General features: G+C 40.9%; 1 protein-coding gene across 1 annotated transcript in view; it reads left to right on the plus strand.

Moving 5' to 3' along the window:
- Positions 1-12776, plus strand: part of LOC140202077 (scavenger receptor cysteine-rich domain-containing protein DMBT1-like) — a 197903-nt gene that overhangs the window by 115207 nt on the left and 69920 nt on the right. The window contains exons 11-12 of the mRNA XM_072266938.1: positions 4774-5088; positions 6469-6783. Of these exons, the coding sequence (XP_072123039.1) occupies positions 4774-5088; positions 6469-6783 (630 nt within the window). The remainder of the gene's footprint in view (positions 1-4773; positions 5089-6468; positions 6784-12776) is intronic.

Genomic DNA, 12776 nt, shown 5'->3' on the forward strand with positions numbered 1-12776 from the left:
TATATAGATAGATACTTTACTGATCCCAAAGGAAATTACTGTATCACTGTCGCATAACAAGTGCACAGATGTACAAGTATTATAAGGGAAGTAAGAAAGAAAGAACATTAAGCTCCTCAAACAGTCGAACAGGAAGGTCAAGAAGAGTTGGTACATTAACATATGTGTTCGGCCTCGAAACACAGAGTTTCCTGAACCATATAACCATATAACCATATCACAATTACAACACGGAAACAGGCCATCTCGGTCCTTCTAGTCCGTGCCGAACTCTTACTCTCACCTAATCACACCGACCTGCACTCAGCCCATAACCCGCCATTTTTTCCTGTCCATGTATCTATTCAATTTAAATTTAAATGACAACATCGAACTTGCCTCAACTACTTCTGCTGAAAGCTTGTTCCACACAGCTACCACTCTCTGAGTAAAGAAGTTCCCCCTCATGTTACCCCCAAACTTTTGCCCTTTAACTCTCAACTCATGTCCTCTTGTTTGATTCTCCCCCACTGACAATGGAAAAAGCCTATTCACGTCAACTCTATCTATCCCACTCATAATTTTAAACTCTGCTATCAAGTCCCCCCTCACATTCTATGCTCCAAAGAATAAAGGCCCAACTTGTTCAACCTTTCTCTGCCACTTAGGAGATGAAAGCCAGGCAACATTCTAGTAAATCTCCTCTGTACTCTCTCAATTTTATTGACACCTTTCCTATAATTCGATGACCAGAACTGTACACAATACTCCAAATTTGGCCTTACCAATGCCTTGTACAACGTCAACATTACATCCCAACTTCTGTACTCAATGCTATGATTTATAAAGGCCAGCATACCAAAAACTTTGTTCACCGCCCTATCCACATGCGATTCCAGCTTCAGGGAACTATGCACCATTATTCCTAGATCCCTCTGTTCTACAGCATTCTTCAATGCCCTACCATTTACCATGAATCACAGGAGATTGGGCTGCTAAAAGAAAGAAGCATGGTTGGACGACTGAAGAGATAAGGCCAACTAATTCAAATCAGCTACTATTATCTTCAGGCTAGATGGTGTACGATATTACTGTATGGAAATGTATAGAAATGGATACAAGTAAAATACATGATATTAAATACGCAAAAGTCTGCTGTGATTCGATTGATTTGTGGGAAAAGAATGTTAATCCTGCCGCACTAATATAAATGACAGAAAAAAAACACAACTGGAACACAAAATCAGAAAATTAGAAATATGTTGAAACATTGCTTTGTTTTGGAAATTGTAGCAGGAAACAGAAACCAAATATCTTCAAAGAACATTATTGAAATGAACTCAAGTAATAATGACAAAATAAAATAACAAAATAATAGTTGGAAGAAAACTGCTGACCCAAAAGTCTGATAAATCGCCATCAACAGACAGAAACCAGAAGACTTTGTGACACTTTTGAGTGAAAGCGATTTAATAGGAAAACACGTTGCCCTTTATCAATGTTGCGGCAGGGAATGCAATTAAATTTATTTCAGATTCTAATTCGTTCTAAGATTGATAATCATTGTCATGCGGAGTACTGCAGTAGTCAATTCCTGAGAACCACCTTCACTGTCACCGACCACAATCATGGTTACAGAGACGGAAGTTAAGAGGACTATTAAAGGCTTGGAGATTACATGAACCTGAACGTTCAAAGTTCAAAGCTGTCATTCATTTTATTACCAAAACAAAAGGCCCAGTCCGTGCAGTATCACAATATCTCTGAGGAGACTAACATCGACAAAGAAGTGTTGAACCCTGATCTGAGTTGAGAAGAGCTCTCCCAGTTGGAGATCTCTTCCTAGAAATAGATGGTTTCACTGTGGCAACAGAGGACCAGGTAGTTAACACACACACACACACACACACACACACCCACACACATTAGAAATACATCATAAAAGACCAACAAATTCAAGATGGTCAAAGCAGAATGTGGCAAGAGAAAACAGAAACAATCCAACCCATAACAGGATCCTGCTGCAGCTTAACAATCTGATTATTTACTCAGACATAATCAAGTGGCAAACATCATTCACCAAAGTCATCAAATCATAACTTAATATGCAAACACATAAATAGACCGTAACTTACTATAATTACAAACCTGATCCTGTGTTACAGCAAATTATATTACAACAGGCCCATCATTATAGAGAGGATAATCAATAATGACCATCCGACTATAAAAATTCAGGATCAGCAAGCAAGAAAATACTCAGTTAATCGATGTTGTCATTCCAACCACACACAGCATATAAAACTCAGTGAAGGAAAATCACCAGAAATATGCTGAATTAGAAGAGAAAGTGGAAAGACTATGGAACATGACCAAGGTATACATTGTCCCAGTAATAATATCTACGACTGTTACTATCCCAAAGTCATTACACAATAACATTAAACAATTCGACCTACACAACAATATCTAAGCAAACCGTCAGAAGGTTAAATTATGAAACAACTACAGAATAATTCAATAGATCCCAGCTATGCCCACAACTCAAGTTTTACCATGTTAGCTGAGAAAAAAAGAAAGTGATAATACGCATACTTCTACATGGACGATTTGAAATTATATGCTAAATAGGCTATACGCTCTTTCATGAGTAAAGCTAAAACAATTCATTCAAAAGCAGGTCTATTTTCTGAAGAGATTAACATGAACTTTGGGTGATATAGGCTCAGAACTTTGAATGCAAAGAAAGGTGCGATAGAGCTAGTAAAACAGATCACAGTTCCATAAAGGTGAGAACGATCGATATAATTTAGTTCAAATCTTAAGAAAATCTTCAAAACAGAGCTCCGCAGTAAATATATATGAAAGGCAATACACACTTTTGCTACACCTATATATTTGTGTTCTTTTAGCATAGTATCTTGGTACAAAACTGTTCTGGAAAATTTACAATGAAAAATAAGGACGAAGATGTCGAATATTGGAAAAACAAACCTATGCAGACTCGAGCGCATGGAGATTAACACAACCTGGAATAAAATGTAGAAGAGGAATAACAGACATTAAAAAATACACAGCATTCAGATAAAACTTCTGCGGATACATTTTCATCGACGAAAACAGGATTCAACAGTCCACTCGAGCACATGAAATTCGGAGACTCTGTATACAGCACTAAACTTAAATAAAAACACAACCAGAAATATGAATAAATTATCACTATTGAAGAGAAAGCTAACCAGTGGAAGAATATAACCCTCCATTGGATATATCCACGCGATTTGAGTAGACTATATGTTTGCAAGGAACTGTTGAATTCCTCACTAGGAGTTGGAGACCTCTTTCCGGAAAAAGGACGGTTCCTTGTGGAGATACAAGACAGAAAACACAACAACAAATGAAAATACATAATAAAAGAACAATAAATTCAAGATGATAAATGCAGAACATTTCCAGAGAAACCAGAAATAATCCAGATATTGCAGGATGCAGCAGCAGTTTAAGTCACCCCGATTACTTACACAGGCACAGTGAAATGGCAAATATCATTTACAAAAAATCTTGCTAAAAACTGCATACTTTATCATAAATAAAAGTTTTATCCAGTTTTAGAGGTAGGGATTGAAAATATTATATTGCGAACTATCTTTTATTGCAGATATTACATTCCATAATCGTCAGGATATAACATTACAAGGTAAACATGCAAGAGCAAATTAATGAATAGATACAGCCATTCCAAACACATCAGATCCAGAAGCCATTAAGCGGAAAACAGCAGAAATATGCTTAATTAAAAGAGGAAATCGAAATACGGTGGAACATGGACAGAATATACATTGTCTCAACAGTAATATCAAAAATTGTTATCATCCCAAGTTCACTACACAATAGCATTAAACAAATAGACCTATGTAGCAATATTGATGTAAATTTCCAGAAAGAGACAACATTCAGCACGACTCGAATAGTCCTAAAATTCCTAGCAATTGTAAAATGAGTGTGCTTGTCTCAGGTTTCAACAGCATTAGCTGAGAAAAATAATAATAAGTAAGCAAAAAATATCGAGAACATGAGAGGAAGAGTCATTGAAAGTGAATCCATATGTTGTGGGAACAGTTCGGTATTTGGGTGAGTGAAGTTAAGTGACGTGATCCCCTTTCTTTCAAAAGCCCGATGATTCAGAGGTAATAACTGTACCTGAACCTGTTGGTCTTGATTCTGTGTCTCCTCTGCATCTCCTTGCTGATGGCTGCTGCTTTCCTGCGGCAGTGTCCATGTAGATGTGCTCAGTGACGGGGAGTGCTTTAACCATGTTGGACTGGGATGTATCCACTACCTTTTGTAGTGTGGCAATGTGAACGGAATGGGTATGCAAAGATCATGAAATTAGGGACCAATACTTAGTTGAAGTGTACGTATAAAAATGTAAATTAAGAGCTGTTCTTCTCACCTGCATGGCCTAAAGTTTGTCACGTGTGTGGCCTCATGCTTGAAGCAATGGTCGTCTTCAAAAGCTTCAAGTGGGCCAGAGTCCAGATGGGATTAAAGCACACTTTAGGAACAATAAGAATCATGAATTGGAAACAGATGATCGCAATCGAAACAGTTAAAGAGCAAGGCTGCAGTGTACTATAGACTGTATTACTTTTCGTGAACACATGCTTCACAGACACAATTGGAAAGCTGTTCAATCGCGTAAAAGGTGAAAATTAAAACCATTTCGCCGTTTTATTAGCTTCTCCTGTTTTGTTATTGAGAATAATTATGTGTTATTGATTATAACTAATACAGGGAAACATGGACCACGACTAGTTGATGGGGAGAACAGGTGCTCTGGTCGTGTGGAAGTCCTGCACGGAGACAAGTGGGGGACGATTTGTGATGAATACTTCAGCCTGGAAGATGCGGCCGTGGTCTGCGAGCAGCTACAGTGCGGTGCAGTCAATGCATCTAGCAAAATTTCTTACTTTGGCGAAGGAAACGGGCCGATGTGGAAGGACAATTACGATTGTCTGGGGAACGAGTCTAAAATAGCTGATTGTCCAGTCTCAGCCTGGGGTCAGGTTAGCTGTTCACGTGGGAATGAAGCCGGTCTCATCTGCACTGGTGAGTCACAAAAAATGTAGGGTTGAAACAAGCCGCTCTTTGGTCGTAGTATAATCATAACTGTGACGTTTTAACCAATTGATCGAATCAGCAGTTTAGTGGCGCCCATGCACTACTGCGATTTCGAAGAAGATAGTGTCGTTCCTCCCTTTCCCAGCGATAGGGCATGATACAATTTCCGTGACATTAATGATAGATCGAACTTGAGCATGGAGTAAATAAATCGGAATTTTGGAGTATAATGCTATGCGAGGTCAGAGGATGATGTCAATTGATGTTGCTGGATAGTAGCTTTTGGCACGATGTAAAGGTCCGCAAACATGGAGATATAATATTTACGCAGAGAGTACTGGCATTATAGGGTTTATTGACAGGTTGCTGAGAATCAATATGAAATGAATTCCATTAAGTACAATTCAGTATTGTTACATAGAATTTAAACATTTGAAGACATCACTCTCCCTTCGGTCCACGACGTTTAGATCATATGAGCCTAAGACATCGGAGCAGAATTAGGCTTTTCAGACCATTGAGTCTGCTCCGCCATTCCGTCATGGCTGATGCCGGATCCCATTAAACCCCATACGCCTGCCTTCTCGATAAAACCAACAACCAACGACCAATCTTTGTGCCGACGTTCTAACCTATTCTGAGATGAATCTAATTTTTTTTTACCTACTACGTAATCCTACATCTTTTTCTATCATCCATGTGCCTTTTTAAAAGTTTCTTAAATGGCCCTATTGTATCGGCCTCTATCAGATCTAGCAGCAGGTCGTCCCACGCTCACTTCACTCTCTGTGTAAAGACTGTAAATTTGATACGCGCGCCCCCCACACTTTCCTTCTAACAGCTGAATATTATGCCTGTTCTTTTAGACCCTTGGGAAAAGTCTTTATCTATCCAATGTATATAACAGTCTTATCACCTTATTTACCTCTATCAAATCACAACTTATTCTGCTTCTCTCCAAAGAGAAATCCCGAGAATTTTTTTTTTCCTTTCTGTGTGTGTATTTTTTCCATCCTCACGTACGTGGGGAGGAGTTGCAAAACGTTTTTCCGATGCTTATTAAGGTACAAAATAAAGACATTTCCGGAAGACCCGTTACTCAGGTATCAAAATACGCCATACCTTCTGTAGTTATCAGTACATTCAAAGGGTAACCTCTCTGACTTACGTTTCCAGTCCAATTTTCTGAGATGAAGTACACAAACAGTTTTTATTGCTCTTAAGTGGACCGATGAAGTTTACTGATATTTTTCCCTTCCTGTGTAACACGTGGAAAATTAGTGTGTAAAGAAAACCTTTCATTTATTAGCTGAAAATATATGGAACACTTTGACTTGGTATGTGTTTTACCCTTTTTTGATATTGTAGATGAACTGTGGTCTTTGAGACTGAACGATGGGGGAAGCCGCTGCGATGGCCGAGTGGAGGTGTATGACGATGGTGTCTGGCGCAGAGTGCAGGTTAAATATTGGAGCATCAATGAAGCTAACGTTGTCTGTAGACAACTGCGTTGCGGGTCTGCGACATCCGCCTACAAATCTTCACGGTACCCAGAGAATGAACGGCCCGTGTGGGTGACCGAAGTTCAATGTAAAGGAAGTGAGTCGCATCTCGGCAGTTGCAGAACAACCATGTTGAATCGGTCTTCCTCTGACATTACGGGCGTCGGTGTCCTTTGTTCAGGTGAATATTATGACATTTCTGGCAATGGGAGTTTATAAACAGCTGTGACCATTAATAATACATCGAGAAATTCAGAGCAATTGACACATGCAGAGAAGTATCTGGGCACCTGACAATGTCGGCGCAGGCAGTCAACTCCCCTGTTGAAAGAAGTCCATATTATACTGCACCCCTTCCCCCAAGAGACACACAAAACTCTGTCCGCGGCCCCGCCCGATAGTGTCTACAACTTCTCTGGAGAATACAGGGAATTTACAAAGGGCAATTAACCTACCAGCCTGCACAACAAGGGCAGTTGAATGAAAATCGTAATACAGAGGAAAGCCACGTCTTTCCGGCCAGATAATGCAAAGTTTAAGCAGTCTGTATGTATTTAACCTGCTTCACTGGAGACGTCTGAGTTAGACGCTGCGTCTACGATTTTACGCATTCGTTCACATTGGGTTGTGTGCCAAACGAGAGTGACTGCAGTGCGATGAAATGTGGGATTTTTTTTTATGCGTTCCCTTGACCCTAATCAGGCTTTGCAATAGAATTTCTACTAATTTCACACGACTAAAATCACTGCATATATACTTCTGAGAAGTTTTGCCTGTCGCATAGCTTTCATGCAGCGTCTTCTTATGTGAAGCTAAGAATGATAGGAAGGGCACATTAAAATTGAAGGAGGAAGTCGACATTTGAGCAAGCGAGACATTCTGTGAGGGGGAGATTGCAAGGAGTTGATTGGAGGAATAAAATATTGTCAACTTTGGAGTACTACTGATGATTTATCTTCAGCTGCAAATTAACACTGCTGAGCTATCCGAGTCAGGACAATCCACGTTGAAGTTCATTGGAACATGTCAACATGCGGCTAAAATCTTAAATACTGAAACACGGCAAATCTCTGATAGCTTTGCTGTACTAGGAAGTGTTCCCTATTCGAGACTGAAGAAAGGGGGATGTTTAATGAGAAATTTGCATAATATGAGGGAAGAATTTTTAGATACTGAAATCAGGCTAAATAAAAGAAGGACGTTTCTAATCCGATGACCCGAGCAAAGAGCAAACATATGTGGTGGTACTCTGAGGCAGAAGTTAGTTGTGGTTTGAAGTATTGGGAATTAGATGATCAAATAAAGAGTCAAACGCGACGCCAAACATGACCACTGTTTATTGAATAGTTGTCAATGGATCAGCCTGCTTATTACTCAGGTGAGGGTGGATCATTTGTGTCTGTGTGCGCAAAAGAAAATGGCATGCACTATTTCATTTTTGCGTCCGTGTGTATCAGTGGTAGTGTTGTGGCGCAGTCATATTAATCCTGAAACAAATTGATTTAAGCGATTAATTTTGAAGGTGTTTATGAAAGTCCAGTTTCGATGTAGTCCACGGATCGTGATTGGAGGTTCCATTATAGATGAATGCAGCGTTATTATTTCAATGAAAATGAAGTTAACTTGGATACCATAAGACATTAAGACCATAAGATATAGGAGGAGATTTAGGCCACTTGGCCTTTCGAGTCTGCTCCGCAATTTCATCATGGCTGATCCAATTTTCCTCTCAGCCCCTATCTCCTGCCTTCTCCCCGTATCCTTTCATGGCTTGACCCATCAAGAATCTATCAACTTGCACCGGAAATATACATAAATATATATACCTAATCTCCATGCACTGCTGGCTGTGGCAATCAAATCCACAGGTTCACCACTCTGTAGTCAAATCAACCCCTCCTCACCTCCGTTCTAAAATGACACCAATCTATCCTAAGGCTGTACCCTCGGGTCTCAGCCTTTCCGACCATAGGAAACATCCTCTCCTCATCAAACTCTCTAAAGGTCTTTCACCATTCGATGTTTCAATGAGGTATCCACTCAGTGTTCTGAATTCTGGTGAATAGAGTCCCAGAGCTATCAAACTTGTTTCTTATGACAAGCCATTCGATCCTGGAATAATTTTAATATAAGTCCTTGTACCTCTCCAGTTTCCTCACTTCCTTTCTAAGACAAGGGCCCAATTCTGCTCACAATGCTCCAAGTGCGGTCTCACCAGGGTTTTAGAAATATTATAAATTACTTCTTTGCTTTGATATTCTTGTTCTCTTCAAATGAATGCTAACACTGCATTTCCTTTTCTCATCACAAACTCAACCTGTAGATTAACCTTCAGAGAATCGTTCATGTACTCCCAAGTCCCTTTACACCTCAGTTCTTTGTATATTCTCTCCACTTAGAAAATCGTCAACCCTATCATTTCTTCTACCAAAAAGCATGACCATACACTTCCCGACATAAATGTGCTGAATCAAAAAATGTATTTTCAGATATGCGATCTATGAACGAATGTTAATTTGGCAGGAAAAATCAGCTGCCAAATCCAGTCCTTTTTCTTGAACACCTACCAAAAGTTATACAGCGCATCCTCGCAAGAACAGTTTTATTTCCGTGCAGTAGACTGGACGTAGGAGGTGACGAAGGAACAACCCGAAATATATATATAAAAAAAACATTAACAGCGTTATAATTCGTTAGTTGGCGTTTAACTGGCTTTTTATGTTAATGCAGACTTATTGCTGAATGCAACTTTGTTATTGATACTTGTCTTGCCTAGAGATACAGTATTTTACCAATTAATGACGTAGAAAGGAAACTAATTTTTAGATTATTAGAACACTCAGTGCTCTTTTATTGTCATTTAGAAATGCATACATGCATTAAGAAATGATACAATGTTTCTCCGGGGTAATATCACAGAAAACAGATCAAACCAAAGACTAAAACTGACAGAACCACATAATTATAACATATAGTTACAGCAGTGCAAAGCAATACCAGAATTTGATGAAGAACAAACCATGGGCACAGTAAATAAAGTCTCAAAAGTCCCCGAGTCGATCGACTTCCGAGTCCCCGATAGCGGCGGGAAAAGGGAGAAACTCCCTGCCATAAACCTCCAGGCACCGTCAATTTGCCGATGCTTTGGAAGCAGCCGACCTCTGCCGAAACTGAGTCCATCCGTCCGAAAACTTCGAGCTTCCGACCAGCCTCTCCGATACAGCCTCCCTAGCGACATCCTCTGCCGAGCGCCTTCGACCTCACCCCGGCCGCTGAAACACGCAAAGCCGAGGATTTCGAGGCCTTCTGCTCCGGAGATTCCAGTTACCACAGAGTAGCAGCGGCAGCGAAGCAGGCATTTCAGAAGTTTTCCAGATGTTCCTCCGTACTCTCACGTCTGACTCCATCAAATCAGGATTGTGCACGGACCCCTACTTGGCAGATAACAGACATCACCAGCGAAGTGGCCGCGCACGCCAAATGAACAATAGCATTGAAAATGCTAACTATACGCAACTGGACTGAAGGCATGACGATAGTCAATAATATCCAGCGTTGATCCGTTGTTTAAGGGAGACTATGAGAATAAATCGGCAAATTATATGCTGTTGAGGCTGACTTAAGTCGTGTGTACATTACTAGAAGGCTTTACAAGGAACCCGATATATAAATATTTGAATAAGCAGGGTCAGATGAGAGAGAGGCAACATCGCTTCGTGCAAATCACATTGGTCTTTCCTCATCTCCTGTCTGACAGGATCCGTCACTGCCCATGAGACAGGATGCATATCGAGATCGTGCCCGGCCTCACCGACCTGTTGCTGGTTCACGGCATGGGAGTGACGGGTCATATGCCCGCTGACCTTATACAGTTGGCCATTCAGTAATGCATCCACCTGAAGGAGAAGGAGAAGCAGGGCAAGGATGTACGCCAGACGATGCCGATGCAATTCCACGCAGAACAAGTCCAAGAGCAATAACGACAACACCGAAACCGGGGCTGAGTCGGACTTTGAAGAAACAGTTGTTAAGATATGAAGGAAAAGAGTTTCAGTTTGTGTAGCAGCTTATAGTATTTACACGTGGTTAACAGGAATGTTGATGAAGGAAAGACAGAGAACCTTGTCTACATGGACTTTAGCAAGGCTTTTGGCAAAATCCTCGTGAGAGTTCGTCAAGACAGTCGATGGCTTCACATTTACAATGAGGTCGCAAACTGGATTTGACGGTGGTTTCTCGAGAGAAGCTGAAGTGTGACAGTAGGCTGTTGCCTCTCCATCTGAAGGCCTGTGATTAGTGCAGTGCCGCAGGGATCAGTGCTGGATCCGATGTTGTTTGTCTTCTATATCAAAGACCTGGATGATAATCTAGCAGCTCAGTATGCAAAATTACTCATTGTAAATTAGTGGAAGCGAGAGAAGCTATCAGAACTTGCTGCGGAATCTCGAGTAACTGGAAAAAAATGGGCTGAAATGGCAGTTGGAATTTATTGCAGACTCCTGTGAGGTGTTGCAATTTTGGAGGACAAACCATGATAGGACTTACACAGTGAACGGCAGGGCAAGGAGGAGTGCAGGAAAGCAGAGTGATTTGGGAAAACTGATCTGTAATTTCGTGAAAGTTGTTTTGGAGGTAATTAGGGTCTGCAAGAGAGATTTGGATCCATCAGGTTTCCTAAATCGAAGTAGTGAGCACAGGAGTTGTGATGTAATTTTGAAGTTCGATAAATATTTCTGAAGATTGAAAGTGCACTTATTGTCAAATTGTGCACAGAGAAAACAAATCAGAGATTCGTCTTCCCGCAGGAATCACGGTATCTGAAAACAAGCTAATATAATTGCAGGCCTTGTAATATAGATCGTTCATCACTGACTTTAGATAAACCATCCTGGGATTCATATCATTCTCATACTCGACGTCGTTATTAAATGCTTCTGTACAAACTCGAATGCTTCTGCTTAGTATCTGAAAAAGTAATTATTCAAAGTCCGACTGAGTCTGAGGTCCAGTTTCGCCATTATTGCCGTTGGACTTGATCTTCAGTGAATCTCATTGACAACGGCGTGCCGCCGATCCTCGGCCGGCTCCTCCTTCTCCTTCAGTCGGAGGAAGTAATGGATGGCGAACTGGAACATACCTGCAGGCCTCTATAAATAGATACTTTTTTTCATTAATTGAATACACCAAACAAATGCTTTCTAAATGGTTGCCTATGACATTATCATTGATAGGTCAAATTAATGCTATTACAATGATAGTTTTACCGAAACCATAGAAACCATAGAAACTACAGCACAGAAACAGGCCTTTTGGTCCTTCTTGGCTGTGCCGAACCATTTTCTGCCTAGTCCCACTGACCTGCACACAGACCATATCCCTCCATACACCTCCCATCCATGTATCTGTCCAATTTATTCTTAAATGTTAAAAAAGAACCCGCATTTACCACCTCGTCTGGCAGGTCATTCAATACTCCCACCACTCTCAGTGTGAAGAAGCCCCCCCTAATGTTCCCTTTAAACTTTTCCCCCGTCACCCTTAACCCATGTCCTCTGTTTATTTTCTCCCCTTGCCTCAGTGGAAAAAGCCTGCTTGCATTCACTCTATCTATACCCATCATAATTTTATATACCTCTATCAAATCTCCCCTCATTCTTCTCCGCTCCAGGGAATAAAGTCCTAACCTATTCAACCTTTCTCTGTAACTGAGTTTCTCAAGTCCCGGCAACATCCTTGTAAACCTTCTCTGCACTCTTTCAACCTTATTTATATCCTTCCTGTAATTTGGTGACCAAAACTGAACACAATACTCCAGATTCGGCCTCACCAATGCCTTATACAGCCTCATCATAACATTCCAGCTCTTATATATATTTCAGGCAGTTCCTAAAACGTTTTTTTGACAGAATAGATTCTATATAGGCATCCTTTAGTCTCATGAGACCATGGATTTGCGCTTTGGAAGGTTTCCAGGGCGCAGGCCTGGGCAAGGTTTTATGGAAGACCGGCAGTTGCCCATGCTGCAAGTCTCCCCTCTCCACACCACCGATGTTGTCCAAGAGCAGGGCACTAGGGCCGATACAGCTTGGCCCCAGTGTCGTCGCAGAGCAATGTGTGGTTAAGTGCCTTGCTCAAGGACACAACACACTGTCTCCGCCAAAGCTCAAACTTGCG

The sequence above is a fragment of the Mobula birostris genome, chromosome 8 (assembly GCF_030028105.1).
Source record: "Mobula birostris isolate sMobBir1 chromosome 8, sMobBir1.hap1, whole genome shotgun sequence".
Lineage (NCBI taxonomy): Eukaryota > Metazoa > Chordata > Chondrichthyes > Myliobatiformes > Myliobatidae > Mobula > Mobula birostris.